This window comes from Carassius carassius, chromosome 25 (genome assembly GCF_963082965.1).
Source record: "Carassius carassius chromosome 25, fCarCar2.1, whole genome shotgun sequence".
Classification (NCBI taxonomy): domain Eukaryota; kingdom Metazoa; phylum Chordata; class Actinopteri; order Cypriniformes; family Cyprinidae; genus Carassius; species Carassius carassius.
The window spans coordinates 289,554-308,246 of record NC_081779.1 but is presented as its reverse complement, the minus strand read 5'-3'; the positions used below and the strand labels follow the sequence as shown (position 1 = coordinate 308,246).

The 18,693-nt window shown below is 40.3% G+C and overlaps 1 protein-coding gene across 5 annotated transcripts in view; it reads right to left on the bottom strand.

Annotated features, from left to right (window-relative positions):
* Nucleotides 1–621: 621 nt before the first annotated feature.
* Nucleotides 622–18,693, bottom strand: part of LOC132103851 (ras/Rap GTPase-activating protein SynGAP-like) — a 59,511-nt gene continuing 41,439 nt past the window's right edge. For 3 of the 5 annotated variants that reach the window (XM_059508901.1, XM_059508904.1, XM_059508906.1), the window contains 14 exons: nucleotides 17,034–17,273; nucleotides 16,060–16,395; nucleotides 14,146–14,290; nucleotides 13,913–14,057; nucleotides 11,132–11,368; nucleotides 8,750–8,951; nucleotides 7,537–7,718; nucleotides 6,643–6,826; nucleotides 5,435–5,947; nucleotides 4,841–5,299; nucleotides 4,563–4,736; nucleotides 3,491–3,702; nucleotides 3,328–3,400; nucleotides 622–1,340 (listed from right to left, as the gene is read on the bottom strand). In XM_059508901.1, coding sequence (XP_059364884.1) covers nucleotides 1,311–1,340; nucleotides 3,328–3,400; nucleotides 3,491–3,702; nucleotides 4,563–4,736; nucleotides 4,841–5,299; nucleotides 5,435–5,947; nucleotides 6,643–6,826; nucleotides 7,537–7,718; nucleotides 8,750–8,951; nucleotides 11,132–11,368; nucleotides 13,913–14,057; nucleotides 14,146–14,290; nucleotides 16,060–16,395; nucleotides 17,034–17,273 — 3,132 coding nt within the window. In that variant the 3' untranslated portion in view covers nucleotides 622–1,310. The remainder of the gene's footprint in view (nucleotides 1,341–3,327; nucleotides 3,401–3,490; nucleotides 3,703–4,562; nucleotides 4,737–4,840; nucleotides 5,300–5,434; nucleotides 5,948–6,642; nucleotides 6,827–7,536; nucleotides 7,719–8,749; nucleotides 8,952–11,131; nucleotides 11,369–13,912; nucleotides 14,058–14,145; nucleotides 14,291–16,059; nucleotides 16,396–17,033; nucleotides 17,274–18,693) is intronic. The other 2 variants (XM_059508902.1, XM_059508903.1) reach the window with 2 other exon arrangements.

Genomic DNA, 18,693 nt, shown 5'->3' with positions numbered 1-18,693 from the left:
AAAGGTTTCATGAAAATAAAAATTTTAGGGCCCTCTGAAATCCATTTAATTTCATTTTAATAATCAAAAAGTCTGTTAAGTTTAATAATAAGGCCTTAGAAAATGCATTTATGATTTAATACAAATTTAGTATCAAAAAACAATATAGGACATAAACCCTTTTAATCTTTTAATTCATCAATCGAAAATGAATAATTCCTTTTATCTTCTGGTAAACAACGTGCCGCAAAAATTTTAAGTGATTGAATTATTACTTTCTGAAGACAATAGTAATATATTTATCACAGTTTCAATTTGAAGTAAAGTTTAAATATAAGATAGAGATACTAAATAATAATAAGGTATCAGTATCCTACACATTTAGACTCTCCACCGCATCTTAAGACACCGTGTCTCAGTGCATTGTGGGATGTGTGAAGCATCGGGCGGCTCACTAGGGTCTGACGAGAGCTTCAGTGATGATCCAAACCTTGAAGCTCGTCATCTGGGCGTTTGGCACAAACACACACCAGCACTAAACCAATCCGCTCGCTCTCCACATCCCAGAAAACAGCAAACCGCTCATCCTCTCTTGGTCCCATGATGCAAAGCGAGCGAGTCACATGACCGTCTCTGTCAGGAACAAACTTCGTCTAGTCTCTTTTTGACCAGTCGTTCTCGAAGGAGCTCTTTAGGCACGGAGAGGAGATCCCGCCCCCCAGCTCGGGACAGGAAGGGGCGGGGTTCTGAGCGGCATGCCGACATCTGATTGGCTCAGAAGTAATCAAGCCCCTCAAAACATCATTTGAAAAAAAAAAAGATTCATTATTGAGTCATTATTAGGAAGTTGAGGCTGCAACCGATCAAACACACACACACACACACATGTACACAACACACTCCTGCAGTAAAGAGAGAGAGAGAGAGGGAGAGAGGCAGGGGATGATGGGAAGAGAACGAGAGAGTATAAAGTCATCTCTCTCTCTCCGTCCGTCCGTCCTTCTGCGTTGATTTTCTTTGTGCTATCGGTGTGATTGTTTCGGCCTCAAGATGCTGATTGTCGTCCATTTGGCTCAAAAAATTCAGAAGAAAGAGAGAAAGACAGCAGGAGAGAGAGAGAGACACACCTGAGGAATATATAGTTATATATCACTTATATACACATATATACACTCAGCGTGTGTGAGAGAAAAAGAGAGAGAGAGAGTTTGTCCAGTTGGAGTTGGTCGTCCTGCTCAGGCTCCGCCTCTCTCTTCTCTCTCAGCCAATCATCAGACATTCCTGGGTTGAGGTTCAACCAATCACATGTCCGCTAGTCCTGCGCGGGCCAATCATGTTCCGGAGTGGGCACCATAAATCGGCTGAGGGAGAAACAGAAGCTGAGAATGAGTGACCCGATCCGTTAAAACATTCCAGTTCATCACAACAGAAAGAACTCAGTCAATATTCATCATACATTTAAAATAAACTCAAGTGGATGGAAAATTTGAAGGTGATCACATGGAGATGCACGGCGTGAACGTTTCCTGCTGTTCAGCTGAAGAAAGGGCTGAGCTGGGCGGCACAACGAAACACTGCACAATGTTACATGTCATTCCACTGTAAAGGCCCATTCACACAAACAACCATAATTACAATGACTGTAAAGCTTTAATAATGGCTCTGATGATAATGACTCAGAGGAACGATATCATTGGAATTGATTTCAGAGCAATTGATAGCGAATCGGAATTCATCCTGCTTTAAAGAGCTCGAGCATTTAAAGACACAGAGACTATCATAGGTTGGTTAGGATGCTGGTATAGTTATCATCATAGTTATCAATAAAGTAATCACTATAGTTACCATTTTAATTATTGCTATAGTTATTACTATTGTTATCATTGCATCATGGGTAACATTATTTATTACTGTATATATTGATAAGTTGTAATTACAGTTATCAGAATAGTTCGTTATTACAGTATCACGATAGTTACTGTTATGGTTATCAGTACAGTTACTGTTATAGTTATCGGTACAGTTATTATAGTTATCAGTACAGTTATTATTATAGTTATCGGTACAGTAACTGTTATAGTTATCGGTACAGTTATTATAGTTATCAGTACAGTTATTATTATAGTTATCGGTACAGTAACTGTTATAGTTATCGGTACAGTTATTATAGTTATCAGTACAGTTATTATTATAGTTATCGGTACAGTAACTGTTATAGTTATCGGTACAGTTACTGTTATAGTTATCAGTATAGTTACTGTTATAGTTAACGGTATAGTTACTGTTATAGTTATCGGTACAGTTATTATTTTAGTTATTGGTACAGTTACTGTTAACGGTATAGTTACTGTTATAGTTATTGGTATAGTTACTGTTATAGTTATTGGTACAGTTACTGTTATAGTTATCGGTACAGTTACTGTTATAGTTATTGGTACAGTTACTGTTATAGTTATCGGTACAGTTACTGTTATAGGTACAGTTACTGTTATAGTTATCGGTACAGTTACTGTTTTATTTATCAGTACAGTTATTATTTTAGTTATTGGTACAGTTACTGTTATAGGTACAGTTACTGTTATAGTTATCGGTACAGTTACTGTTATAGTTATCGGTACAGTTACTGTTATAGTTATCGGTACAGTTACTGTTATAGGTACAGTTACTGTTATAGTTATTGGTACAGTTACTGTTATAGTTATCGGTACAGTTACTGTTATAGTTATCGGTACAGTTACTGTTATAGTTATTGGTACAGTTACTGTTATAGTTATCGGTACAGTTACTGTTATAGGTACAGTTACTGTTATAGGTACAGTTACTGTTATAGTTATCGGTACAGTTACTGTTTTAGTTATCGGTGTAGTTACTGTTATAGTTATTGGTACAGTTACTGTTATAGTTATTGGTATAGTTACTGTTATAGTTAAAGTAACTGGAAAGTTATTACTATATTTCAACTGATGATAGTAAACAGATTTAGACTAGCTACTGACTGAATGAGATGTATTCAGAGCTAGTGAGAAACAAATGATACACACACACACACACACACACACCCACACCTGTGATGCACAGCAGATCGACTCTAGAATAATCTCATGTTACTGTAAACAACATACAGCTACAGGGCTTTACGTGACAAGCTGCACAGAATCTCTTTTTTATGATCAGTGAGGTCGTCTACACAGAAATGTTTAGTGTTGGGTCACATGGTTCACACCGCACAGCTCGGCTCACTTCCTCTCCTCACTATCACACACACACACGACAGATGTGATGACGTCACACAGCAGCTCACTCTGCTGGAGTGCCATGAAGGTTACAGATGGTTGTCGTGTGACAGACCTGTTCTGTGAATATTCTGGTTTTGAGGTCAGGCATTCCACTTCCCCTCAGCTCATCCTCTACCACCATCAACCTGCAACACACACACACACACACGCACACATTCCCAGGATGCTCTGGTAATCGCAGGGACAGAGTGTCGAGCGTGTGGCATGCGTCTGACCTGTTGATGATGCCCTTGATCTGCGAGTCCTTCTCCACCTGCTGCTGGCGCAGGCGTCTCTCGCTGTCGTCCAGCCGGCTCTGGTACTGCAGCAGGATCTTACTGGTCTGCTGCTCCTGGGAATGCAGCCGCCGCTCGTACTCCTCCAGCTTACGATGAGACATCATCAGACGCTCCTTCAGAGAGTGGATCTCCTCCTCGTACTCACGCACCTGCACAGAACACAGTATAAAATCAGCATGAGGGTGAATGCTGCCAACATGTTCAGAAATTTTACTTAATAAAGCCATTATGATTTTGGCTTTCTTTATGCAAAATATAATTAAAAATATGTTTCATAAATAAATGCATTTATTTTGAAATATGTAAATTATTCAAAACATTTCATTTAAATAAAGTTATCATAATTTTTTGTTGCACTGACATTATTTTTAATGAGAATTAAATTTATTTATTCCTTAATTCTTATTACTGTGATGCTGAATAATTCTGATAAATCATTTAATTATCATGAAAATGTCACAATGCAAAATGTATTTTACTTTTATTTATTAAAGTATTTTACATAGAAATACTAATTTATTTTTATATATCTAGTGTTTATTTTTAGATATTAAAAATAAGCTATTTTAAATTTTTAATGCTCTATGAAGTTTTATTATTGACAATTTAAAACACTTATGACAAAAAAAAAAAAAGTATGTTTCGCTGCCAGTTTTTAACATTTTAAATGGTAATTTAATGCTGTTTTTTAATCTTAAAAAATACTGTTTAATTATCAAGAAAATAATTGCCAAAAAAATAATACAAAATACAATTCTTGGTCCAACGCATATTTTCTTAATGCAAACTAAAATGTTCAATATTTTTACATAAAGGATTTGTTTTTCTTTTATTATAACATTTTTATGAGTGTAATAATATATATATAAAAAAAGAGATTCAGTTGATTTTGAAGTGAAATATGAGCTAGTCACATATATTTGAATATAACAAGTTTACAGTGATTTGATTGAACATCAGTGTGTTTGTAATTGTGCGGTGTTTGTTTGACCCACGTTACTGTACTGACCCGGTCCAGACGGGACTCGTCCATGCTCTTGGAGTGCTCCTTCAGTTTGAAGTCCTCGCGGTCCACACGCAGACTCTCGATGTCCGCAGACAGGTGTGGCATGTTGGACACCCAGGCCACCGTACGCTCAGACGCTGCTGAGGGAGGATTGAGAGTGGACGGAGACTTTGAGCCCTGAAACACACGGACACAGAGAAAACATGACGCTCATGACAGCAGGAGAGAATTAAAAAAAATCATAACAAATGGAAGGTGTGACAGACTGTGTGTGTGTCGACCTGTTTGTTCACGGTTGGTTTTTGCAGCTGCTGTTGGTTGCTCTGCTGTGAAGGTTTTGCTGGTTGGTTGCTCGGTGTGTTTTCTGTGCTCTCATTGGCTCCGCCTTGAGGGGTGGGGGTCTCCGAGGCCGTGCTGGACTGATGCGGCAGGCCGGGGGCGGGGCTATCCTTCATCGACAGCTGTTGCCTCGGCAACTGCCTCCCCCCAAAACTGGAGTCGGGCGACTGGAGGAGGTTCCCGCTCTGGGGGCGTGTCTTGGGGGGCGTGGAGTTGACGGCCGAGCTGACAGACAGCTGGTGGGAGGGCTGAGGCTTCATGCGCTGAGGAGGAGGCGGGACCATGGAGGCCTGACGGACAGGATGGATGGTGGTGGGGGGCGTGGCCAGAGAAGCGGGCGTGCCGGTGCCTGTGGCTGTCTGTGGAGCCATGCCCATCAGAACCTGCTGCTGGAGATTCTCCTGCACACACACACACACACACACACACACACACACAGAGCTTTTATGCCCAGCAAACTGTTGATAATCCCTTACACACAGAACAGAAGTAGAGCCCTAAGTAGGGTTCTGCAGTGCACCGAGGGCGAGGGTCACCTGCATCTGCAGCGAGAGCTGTCTGCGGGCGTAGTCGGCCTGGTTGTGGCGTGTGAAGTCGTCGCTGTAGCTGTGCGAGTGCACGATGTTGGGCTGCACCAGACTGTTCTGCGTCCTCAGGGCCGACAGGTCCTCGCTGCGAGAGAAGCCGCTGTGAGCGAAGGAGGGCACGTGTCCGTTCTCGGGCTCGGGCGGCAGCAGCAGCGGCGGGGGGGGCGTGTGGTACTGCGGCCCGTCGGACGCCAGGTGGAACAGAGGGTTCTGGAAGGACAGAGGCACGTGCATCGCAGCCGCCTGAGACAGAGAGTCTGTGGCCAGCTGATTCAGACGCAGACCACCCGACATACTGGAGCCGGCCGAGACACGCCCTCCGGCCCTCAGAGGGGCCCCGAAGCCGGCCAGAGACCCCTGAGACGAGTTCAGCAGGTCGTTCACCGAGTGCAGGTTAGACACGCTGTTGATGCGAGAGTCCTGCAGGTCCATCATAGAAACACTCTTATTCACACTGAGAACCTGACGAGACACACACCACACACTCCTGCATCAGTCTCCTGGAGCCCAGCACACAACACCAACATCCTGTTAGACACGCTTCTCACACTTATCATGACATGCTAGAATACATCACACGAAGAACCAGTTATTAACAGTGCTGTCAAGTGATCAGTCACGATTAATCATTCAGAAGAAAAGTTTTTGTTTACATAATATATGGGTGTGTGTACGTTTTCTGTGTATATTTATTATGCATATATAAAGACACACATACAGTATATATTTTGAAAATATTTACATGTATGCATTTATTTCCATATAGATTATATATATATATATTTACTATATAAACAACATGTTTTTTCATGCATATATGTAATATTTACATGCATAGGTGTGTATTTATACATGCATAATACATATATACAGTACCCCCACACAAATACTGTATTTTGAATGTGATTAATTGCTTGACAGCATTAGTAATTAATAAAAATCATCATTATGATATTATTAATAATAACATTTCATATGAATATTGCAATGATTATAATACAAATTCATTAAAATGAATTTTTATTAGAAATTATTGTAATGGGCATAATACATATCCATTAACGAATATTTATTTTTGTTTATTATTCATCACAAAAGTAATGCACAGCAAAATTATGTGTCTGTATTTGTGTGTGTGTGTGTGTGTGTGTGTGCACCTTGGGGTCTGGTTCGGTGATATCAGAGCTGCTGGTGCAGTAGGCGGGGCTTGAGCGTGCGAGAGGTGGGCGGGTCACGTAGAAGACGTCTTTGTTGGCACGGAGATCTCGCTCGGAGAACGCAGCCAGTCCAGGATGAGAGAGAGCAGCCGTGGGAGACGGCAGACAAGAGACATCTAGAGAGCTACACACACACACACCAGATAATAAACATGAATGAACATCTCATGCCTCATTCAGTCAGTGTCTCAAACGCAGAGAGACGTCAATAAAACGGCTTTAATGTCACGTAGCATTTCTTTGACCTCAGGCAGGCATCAGTGTCCACAGCTCGTTAGTTCACTAGAAGAGCATTTCTATTTACTCAATAGCGTGGTCACTAATGATTATTTTGTTAATTCAGTAATCTGTCAATCGAATAATTACTAATAGTTTTTTCTGCAGAAATAAAACTAGACCTAAATGAACAATAGCCTAACTTAAAATACATGTTACAAAACCGTTAAAATAGATAATGCACCATAAACAAGATAGCTAACATACATTTTTAACGATTGTTTTACACTTTACCGCACAATCTAATCAGTGTTCAATATCGACCAAACATTATTTAATTCAAGTGTCCACTTGAGCTTAAATATTTGGCTATTCTTTACGAAAGAAATGCTACAGTCAATGGTAATTACTGAATACGTGGACAATCAACGTTGTAAACTCGTTGTAAAGAGGAAGGTTTTGAACGTTTATTTTGCATATTGAGAAAGATATTGACCAATTACCAATTAACCTTGTTAAACCGAACCATCATGTTTGTGTACTGTATACCACGTCCAGAAAACAGCATGGTACGTATAGTTAGTGTATGGGATGCTGTGATTGTGTCCAGACAGTCACCTGTTGAGGTCTCTCATCATGAGGCTCTGGAAGTCACTGGTGGCGAGGCGGCTGAAGGGCGGGCGGGTCATGTGACGCTCGGGCAGCTGGTGACTGGCCTGACGGTGCAGCTGGGGGTTCCTCAGCGCCACGCTGATGTCATTCAGTAACCGAGGCAAGGGCCCCAGCTTCAGGATGGCGTCCTGAACACACACACACACACACACACACACACACACACACACACAGACCTGAAGACAAGTTCTTTTTGAGGAGATCCAAACAGGTAAGATATGTGTTGTGTTAGTTACAGTGGAAAACATTTATTAAACATTTCTCTAAAACTTCCATAGACGGGGAGAAAACATCTGAACACAATATAGACACAGAATATAGACACTGCTTTGACATAACATCTTTGTCTCAATAGAGATCTAAAGAGACAAGATCATGGTCCTCTTTTGAATACCAATGGTTATATAACATGCACACAACATCCTTCATTCTTTCAAGCAGATATTTATTTGTACAAATGAAAATAAGATCCTTATTAGGGCTACTAAAGTGATTCATTCCAAAGCAGCGAGTGCTTTGATCGTTCTTTTGTTGATTCATTAACAATAAGAACAAAGACAATAATTAAATTAGTCTGCTGTCCCTTTAAAACTGAATGCATGGATACAGTACACTGGTGTTTATTTTGGTCACTTTGTGTCTATTTCTCCATTAATTTTTTTTTAATGTTTTATGAGACGTGCAGCAAGTGCATGCAAACTTATGATCGGAGCGATATAGTTCAAATGTGCTTCTGGATCTCGGTCCAAACTCGTTTTTATTCATTAATGAAAATGTCAATACATTTTCGATAACAGTGTTGGTAAAGCATTGTATTATGCATTACAAGTAACATGAATTACATAATCAGATTACTGTAAGTAACTAGTAAAGTAACGCATTACTTTTTTATTTAGAAGGAAATATCGGAGGTAGTTTTTCTCGTTACTTTGTTTCTCCTGATTGAGTGACAGTTCTGTTGTTGCCATGGAGACAGAGATTAGGAGTGAGTGTGATCATGATCTCACTGTGGTTCTAGACTCAATATGAACGTGTTCACTCTAAAACACATTCAGTGTTCCACACAATAAATAAAAATATCTTATACATATTATTCAACATTGTTCATTATGGAGTTTTTATCGTCTTTTTATCTAACTAAATGAGCAGTGGGCCGTACCTTGCTCAGCTGGGCCATGACCTCCCACAGCAGACTGTGCAGGATGGAGAGCTCGCGGCCCAGGTCTATGTAGCCCTCGAACGCCCCGGCGTTACTCACACACTCCAGATTAGAGATCTCGTACAGGAACTGCTGCATGGAGCCCCACTCCATCTCCAGGAACTCATTCATGAAGCCCAGATAGTCCTCCTTCCCACTGAATCTGCACAGAACACACACACACACAGCAGTGTGGGAGAGAGAGACAGACAGAGAGAGAGAGGACAGATCCATGGAGAGAGAGTGATGGGCGACAGAAAGAGAGACAGATAAGGTAGAAGCAAACAGACTTAAGATCACCTCTAAACACACAGAAACCCTGAGACACACACGCTTCTTGCATCAGGTCAAGGCTGCATCTCATTTCTAGTCTTACTTGATCTTAGTGCAGCGTTCGACACCATAGATCATGACATACTCATAGATCGATTACAAAACTATACAGGTATTCAAGGGCAGGCTCTAAGATGGTTTAGATCCTACCTGTCCGATCGCTACCATTTTGTTTACTTAAATGGGGTGTCATCTCATTTATCATCAGTAAAATATGGAGTGCCACAAGGATCCGTCCTAGGTCCCCTTCTATTTTCAATATACATGTTGCCCCTTGGTAATATTATTAGAAAATACGGGATTAGTTTCCACTGTTATGCTGATGATACTCAGCTATATATCTCAACGAAACCAGATGAAACTTCCCAATTATCTAAGCTAACAGAGTGTGTTAAAAATGTAAAAGATTGGATGACCAATAATTTTCTAACTAAATTTGGTAACTAGGATTTACACAAGCTCCAGTCTGGATCCAGAACACCTGAGAAGAGATGATGCTGACCCTCAGAGGACCTCAGATGATGCGAACCCTGAATCAACAAACAGAACTAACAAATATTGCTACTTACTATGCAATCACATTATAATTGCAGTTAATAATGTTCACTGTCTGGTTGACTACATCTTGAATATTTTTTTTTCTGAAAATTTCTGTCTTATTCACATAAACTGACAGTCACCACTGATAAGCTACTACTAAATATTGTAGAAACGTTATTTTCTGTAAAGTTGCTTTGCAATGATTTGCATCGTAAAAAGCGCTACACAAATAAACTTGAATTGAATTGAAAAATGAGAGACACACAACAGGGGCCGACCAGAGTTATCTCATCTCAAAATACTTCCAACTCAACAATAATGCAAGTATAAATAAATAAGATAAAAAGTTTTTTCTAATATTATTATTACAGCAAGTTGCCTCGCAACAATTCTCATTTTCATCTACATTTGTAAAAATGAAAAATAAATAAAAAAAATGACAAAGCACAAAATTACTATAACTTAAAACGAAAACAGAAAATATTACAAACAAAACTAGTTTTAAACATTAACTCAGACTATCATAGTAAAACTACAGACATTAAAAAACACAAAAACAAATAAACCAAAAACAAAATGACTAAAAATGTAAATGGCGTGTCAGTGAGGGTCATGTGATGAGAGAGGATGGGTGGGGGGGGCGTGTCAGTGAGGGTCATGTGATGAGAGAGGATGGGTGTGGGGGGGCGTGTCAGTGAGGGTCTTGTTTTGAGAGAGGATGGGTTGGGGGGGCGTGTCAGTGAGGGTCATGTGATGAGAGAGGATGGGTGGGGGGGGGCGTGTCAGTGAGGGTCATGTGATGTGAGAGGATGGGTTGGGGGGGCGTGTCAGTGAGGGTCATGTGATGAGAGAGGATGGGTGGGGGGGGCATGTCAGTGAGGGTCATGTGATGAGAGAGGATGGGTGGGGGGGCGTGTCAGTGAGGTTCATGTGATGAGAGAGGATGGGTGGGGGGGCGTGTCAGTGAGGGTCATGTGATGAGAGAGGATGGGTGGGGGGGCGTGTCAGTGAGGTTCATGTGATGAGAGAGGATGGGTGGGGGGTGTGTCAGTGTTGGTCATGTGATGAGAGAGGATGGGTGGGGGGCGTGTCAGTGAGGGTCATGTGATGAGAGAGGATGGGTGGGGGGGGGGCGTGTCAGTGAGGGTCATGTGATGAGAGAGGATGGGTGGGGGGGGGGCGTGTCAGTGAGGGTCATGTGATGAGAGAGGATGGGTGGGGGGGGCGTGTCAGTGAGGGTCATGTGATGAGAAAGGATGGGTGGGGGGGGGGCGTGTCAGTGAGGGTCATGTGATGAGAGAGGATGGGTGGGGGGGGGGCGTGTCAGTGAGGGTCATGTGATGAGAGAGGATGGGTGGGGGGGCGTGTCAGTGTGGGTCATGTGATGAGAGAGGATGGGTGGGGGGCGTGTCAGTGAGGGTCATGTGATGAGAAAGGATGGGTGGGTGACTCTGGACTCTAGAGACTGACTTGGAGAAGCTGGCCAGGCTCTGCACCACCTTGGCGATGAGCGTGAGGGTTCGAGAGGTGCGTTCAGACGGATACTCCTGCGTCAGACTGAACAGAGACGGAGACATGATGGCTGGACACAGGAAGCGCAGGAACAGAGACGAGCTGATGAGACGGTCAGCGATGTCCTCCCGGCCGCGTTCAGCGCAGCGCACACGCCACGATGCAAACACCTCCTTCAGCTCGCGAGGAAACAGGCTGAGGAGAGAGAACACATCCCATCATGTAGAGCTGAAACAACGAATCGATTTAATCGATTAAAATCGATTATTAAAATAGTTGTCAACTAATTTAGTCATCGATTCGTTGCTAAATAACTTTTATTTGCCGTAAGCGGCTCATTTCGTGCATATTTCAAATCTGCGGTGACCAAAGTGTGGCAGTAATGAGCCACCGGAGGTTTTACTCAGCCAGTACAACAGGAGAAGTAGCGAATAGCCAATAGCTGGCCTTGTTTTATGTCACGTGCTTCCCGAACAGCGTCTCTGCAGCCATAGAAATCATATGATATCTATGTCTGCAGCATTCAGCGTGATGTGGGAGTACTTTACTTTGAGCCTTTAAAAAAGAAGAGTAACCTGTAAACTCTGCACTACTGAACTGTTTAAGGGGACGTTCACATATCGCGTCTTTTGCGCGCTCAAGTTCGTTATTTCCAACACCGCACCGCATCGAGTTAAAAACATTTCAACTTTTCAGAATGCTGCAAGCGCATCGCGGGTCATGTGAAAAGAACTAACCAATCAGCTTCATCCTTTCCCGTAACAACGTTAAAAGCTCAGTCAAGATGAAAGGAACAGCTGATCATAGTTGTATATGGATTTCCATTTTGAAATAAATTTAGTAGCAGAGCTACTGCAAGCGATTTTTAGTGCTGCAAATCCATTTATCCTTTGCTGAAATTTCCGCGTCTTCAAGGAGAGAGCACGTCATGGTTGCTTAGCAAAGGCAGACACCTCAGGGGCTCTTCTGCACGAGCGCTTTGGAAAGAAGGAGAAAGCGGTGCGCCTAGCGTTTTCCACGCGTTTTTAGGCGCGATATGTGAACGGCCCCTAAGACTTTCATTTGTGCAGATTCTCCAGTACAATGTTGTTTGCAAATGTTTAGTCGTAAAAGCTGATAACATTGCTTTTTAACAGTTAACATTTCAAGCTTTACAAACATGTTCTGTGATCAGTTTGTCGTTTAACAGTTCAAAATTCAGTCGTGCAGCCTAATTATGACTGAATGAGAGAGGTAAATGTAGATATTTGAAATGCACTTTTTTTTCTAAGTATTATTCACTGCTCTTTTTCACACAGCAGGTTTTTTGTGTGTGTCCAATTTTTTTTTTTCTGGACAACCTTCTGATGGATTTTACTTTAAATTGTGAGTTCCATTCAGGTTTCATGCCATTGGCACTTTATTCCAAGGATTGTTTACAATTTCACAGCATAAGCTATAAAGCTGTTTCCCAGTAAATAATAAAATACAATGCACTGCAATTTTATTCTGTTTTATCCTTATTCTTCGTGAAAATATGTTCTGAAAGATTCCTTAATAAGCTTTGTTAAAGTTTTGATGTTAAACTACTTTAGGAGCTCTAAGGACTGCCATGGTGAAAACATTATTTGAAATCTCCTTGTGAAATTTGCTAGAGTATGGGTCAGTGTTCTGATTGCAGAAGAGTTCGACAAAGGATTAATAACACAATAAAACAACTCCAGGTATATTTTTGATGAGGATATGACAATGCAAAATGGTTAAAATCTATTAAATCTATGCTGAATGATAAAGACCATTTATTAATAATTTACTTTATTAAAAAATGGAAAAAACTAAAATATAAGTACATAAACCGATTAATCGATTAATCTTAAAAATAATCGACAGATTAATCGATTATCAAAATAATCGTTAGTTGCAGCCCTACCATCATGCACTGCCATCCCTACAATAAAAACACCTCCCACTTTAACACTGGCCTTGAAACAGCTCTGGAAGCTATACGTTCCTAGTGTGAATTAGCAGATTGCTAACATGTTTTAGCATGTTTATTCATGCTGATATAATAACTCAATATACCAGCATTGAGTAATATTGTGAATTAGCTTTTGTTTATTTTTTATCTCAGTCTTGAAATCAAACATTCTATTTCAGTTGTCAAGTAAACTTTTATAATTTTAGTTGAAGCTTTAAATTACTGAAAACACTTTTAAACCGTGTTAGTCTTTGGGATAACGATAAAAATAAACACTAATATTTAACTAAATCATAAAAATGTAAAACCCTATACTAAATTTCAAAATGGAAAAAAACAAAATAAAACACTAATAATTAAATAATAAAATATAATTTTTTTAATAATTTAAAAATGAAAAAAAAAAATTAAAATAAATCAAAACTATGTAAAAACAGTCAAAAAAATAGAAAAAAAATAAAAAACTCATAAAAATATTAAAATTAAATAATTCCAAAATAAAACTATTAAAATAAAGGAAATAAATTCATACGAACTACATCATTAGTATGTACCAAAATAAAACATTTTGTAATAATTAAAACGCAAAATCGAAATAAATGTAAATAAAAACAAATTAAACACTCACTAATAATTAAAAAATTAAAATTTAAATAATGATATTAATAAAAATAAATCAAAATGAAACACTTCCTGTAAGAAGACGGAATGGTGTATTTGTTTCGCTGCATGTCATGTGAGCAGTAACTGAGAAAGGGATTGGTCAGCTGACAGGAACTGACCAGTGAGAGTTGATGATCTTGCAGAGCGCTAGTTCGCAGCACATGCGCAGGTTAGCCTGATGATCTGAGAGCACCGAGGGAGGCGTTCGCATCGGATCCACCTCACAGTTCTCCTCCGACTCGTACAGCGCACGGATGAACTCTCCTGCAGAGCATCATCATCATCATCATCATCATCATCATCATCACACACGCACACACACACACACTCACACACTCACACACACACTCACCGATGGTGTCTCTGAGATAGCGGTGTGCGATCAGCTTCAGGAACTCCTCGATGGCTTTGGTGGCCAGTGTGTTTTCTCTGAAGATCAGATGCTCGCGCTCCATGAAGCGGTCCACCTCACACATGGCCATATCAGACAGGAAGTCCTGCACACACACAAGTTTATAGTTAAAATCAACAGACAAAAATAGTATTTAACCAAGACCCCGAACAGCTCAACTCTTCTTCACTCCTTTAAGTGGGCAACTCTAGGGTGGGGGGGGCAATCCGACTAGGGGTGTGCACGGATAGTCGAACTTTCGAATATTCGTTCTGCTCTAATTATTCGATAAATAAAAATGATATTCGAATTTCGCAAAAAAAAAAAAAAAAAAGAGTTCTCAATTAAACCGAATTTGGTCACTTTCTGTGATTCTCCACGGCATATTTGAAGATGTATGCAAGCAAAAAATAATTAATGAATGAACAAGGGGCCGTTCACATATCGCGCCTAAAAACGCATGGAAAACGCGTTCTCCTTCTTTCCAAAGCACTCGGGCAGAAGCGCCCCTGAGGCGTCTGTCATTGCTAAGCAACAATGACGCGCTCTCTCCATGAAGATGCAGAAATTTCAGCAAAGGATAAATGGATTTGCAGCACAAAAAAAAAATGGCTTTCAGTAGCTCTGCTACTAAATTTATTTCAAAATGGCAATCCATATACAGCTATGATCAGCTGTTCCTTCATCTTGGCTGAGCTTTCAACGTTGTTAAGGGAAAGGATGAAGCTGATTGGTTAGTTCTTGTCACATGACCCGCGGTTTGCTTGCGGCTCTCTGAAAAGTTGAGATGTTTTTAAGTCGATGCGGTGCGGACGCGCTTGGAAAAAACGGGACCGCGTCACACCGCGTCGCTTCCATTATGAGCGCGCATACCGCGCGCCTACATTGGAAATAACGAACTTGAGACGCGATATGTGAACGCCCCCTAAAAGAACTGCGGTCTTCCTACTTCAAATATGCCGTGGAGAATCACAGAAACTGACAGAATTCAAGAACATTGTTGCAGCATCTCTCAAGCAACGAAACACCGCTAACTTGGAGAATGCAGTGAAAACTCCTCTTCTCGCGTCTGCCCTAGACCCTCGGCACAAACATCTCAGGTTTCTCGATGAAAACATGAGAGAAGTGAGTCCCGCCAACGTCTGTGCCCGTGAGAGTGCGTTTTCTCCGCGGCTGGCCTTATTGTTAACAGACTAAGTAGCCGACTTTCCTCCGATCATGTTTACATGCCTGTATTTCTTAACAAGAACATGTAAAACAACAGAAAAAAAAGCAAAAAAGATTTGCTGACAGTTTAAAAGTTTCAAAGTTAAGTGTAGGCTACGTTCTACAATAACCTAATTGCTGCAGGCTGCTTTAAGTTTTTTCTTTAACTTTTTCTTTTTTCTTCGTAAACCTTTTTTTTTTTTGCTTTTAATCTGTACTTTTGTTTGTTTGCACGCATTGTTAAAGGTTTTCAGCTACAAAACACGATGTGTAATGTTAAAGCTTATTGTGTGTAAGCTTGTTCAAAATGACGGAAACAATAAATGTTGCTGAAAAATAACGTCTGTCTCATTAAACTTAATTTAAATAAACGAATATTCGAATATCCGTTTTTTGTGAGCTCAAATAAAATAATAAATGTTTCCAGTCTCCGATTACGTTTCCCTCCAGTGATTTCCGTTCTCAGAGTAATACACATTTTTTGGGTTGACAGCTTCTAAAACAGTTGTGTGTTTTCAGCTCGTTTGCTGTGCACCTCGTCTCATAGCAGCTGTTCAGAAAATGAGACGGAGGCAGCTTCCTGTAATACAGAGTCAGTGGAGATGATGAGGTGATGATGATGAGCTGCAGTGTGTCTGTGGTCTGTGGATGTGAGAGCAGCGCTCTGACCTTGGCCTTGCCGGTGCTCTGCAGGATGTGCACCAGCGCACAGGCCACTTCCTCCTTGCTCTTGGCGCTCAGCAGCGGCTCCAGGACGCCACACAGCGTGCGGTAGTTGTTGGTCACGTACTCGGCAAACTCCTTGTACAGCTCCATGGGCAGGATGCTCATGGTCTGGTAGCGGCTCTTGAGGCGCAGCGAGGCGTTGATGATCTTCCCGCTGCCCACACCGCCGCCCTTGGCCAGGACACTGGGCTGGATGACCGGATACCACTGCTCCACGAAGTGACGGCCCGTTATACTGGAGATGGGGATGCTGACCAGCCCCAGGTACGTGCTCTTCTCCTGCACACACACACACACACACACACACACACACACACACACACACACACACACACACACACACACAGTATTCAACCATCAATAACTGGCCATCAAATTGTGTTTTCATTACTGCTGTTAAACGATTAATCACATCTAAAATGAAGTTCTTTTTTACAGAATATATGTGTGTGCACTGTGTATATTTATTATGTATATGTAAAAACACACCCATGCATGTATATATTTCAGAAAAATATATTTATATATATTTATTTATAATATAAATTAGATAAAAATATATACTGTATGAGTGTCTTTATATATGCATATGTGCATAATAAATATACACAGTGCACACACATATTATGTAAACAAAAACTTTTATTTTGGATGCGATTATTCGTTTGAAAGCAGTAGTTTGCTTTTTTTTATTGCAGAGACACTGAATATTTATACTTATTTTACGTATTTTTCACATATTTTTCATGGGAAACTATATAAAACAGCATCTGTTATAAAACTTAAAGGGTTAGTTCACCAAGATAGCAAAATTATGTCATCAATAACTCACCCTCATGTTCTTCCTTTAGTTTAGTGAAATTCACATCGCAATATTATCGTATCGTGAGATTTTGATACGGTTTGTGTGAACTGACCTTGCGTCTCTTCTTGTCCGTCTCCTTGTACAGGTGCAGTCTGAGGCTGCGGATGGCCGGCAGGTTGTTGAACTCGAAGTGTTCGCCCCAGAACACGGTGTCTGTGCGCGGCTTGCTGGTGGTGCGTGCGTACAGCATGTCGTCCAGACACAGCTCGCAGTAATAGCGCTTCTTCGGAGGAAGATCCCGGGCCTCGATGATCCACAGCTTCAGCACGTTATCAACACGACGACTGTTATCCTGCAGCCACAGGGAAATTAACATAAAACTGACACGTTTATCTACAATGCTTGACAAAGCTTTATGTACTCGTTAAGTGTAGAGCAGGGTTATTATCGTTAAATATAACTATTAAAAACATCTCTGTTAACTAGAATAAAGCTGATATAAAATAAATATTACATTAAAACTTTTACGGAGCCAAATTAGAAATGTTGTCTTCACTAACTGAAATTAAATAAAATTAAAAGAATATTAATAAATAAAAACTTTAGGCAAGGGATATAAAAACGAAAGTTAATACAAATTATAAAACAAAACAAAAATGCAAAGAATTGAATTAAAATAAAATAAAACTGAAAATATAAAAATAAAATCTAATTTTAAATATTAATAAAAAAACATATAATAGTAATATATAAATTACACTAAAATAAAAAATAAAGTGAAAAAAGTTAAACTAAAAGAAAATTAGAAATGTTGGCTTGGAAACTAGACAAACAGTTTAAGTAAAATAAATAAAATTATATATTTTTTTAAATGAAACAATAATAGTATAAATATATAATGTTAAAAGTATAAATAATGCTAAAATCTGGGACAGTGACAAAAAAAATGAGAAAAAAAAAACAACAATAGAAGAGCATTTGCTGCAAAACAAAAATATTTTTTTAAATCATTTTGAGTATGTATTTTGGAAAATAAATGTCCATTTAAAGACTCCATATATCATTCATTATTCTGATGATCCTGACTCATCTATTTGCAAGTGGGCTACTACGAGATGATGAATGATCCTACATCACATTTAGTCATTTAGCAGACGCTTTTATCCAAAGTGACTTACAAAGTAGAAGCAATCAGACCAACGAGAGAGAGCGACAATATACAAGTGCTGTGACAAGTCTCAAGCTGCATTCTGGATCAGTTGCAGAGGCTTGACAGTACATGCAGGAAGAGCCAGGAGATCATTACAATAGTCCAGTCTGGAGAGAACAAGAGCTTGGACAAGAAGTTGGGTGGCTTGCTCTGACAGGAAGGGTCTAATCTTCCTAATGTTGTATAAGGCAAACCTGCAGGACCGGGTAGTTGTAGCAATGTGGTCTGTGAAGCTTAACTGATGATCCATCACAACTCCTAGGTTTCTAGCTGTCCTCGAAGGAGTAATGGTTGATGAACTCAGCTGTATAGAGAAGTTGTGATGAAGCAATGGGTTAGCTGGAATCACCAGGAGTTCTGTCTTCGTAAAGTTAAGCTGAAGGTGATGGTCATTCATCCAGCTAGAGATGTCACTCAGACAGGCTGAAATGCGAGTAGCTACCGTCGGGTCATCTGGTTGGAATGAGAGGTAGAGTTGGGTGTCATCAGCGTAGCAGTGATAAGAAAAGCCATGCTTCTGAATGACAGATCCTAATGATGTCATGTAGATGGAGAAGAGAAG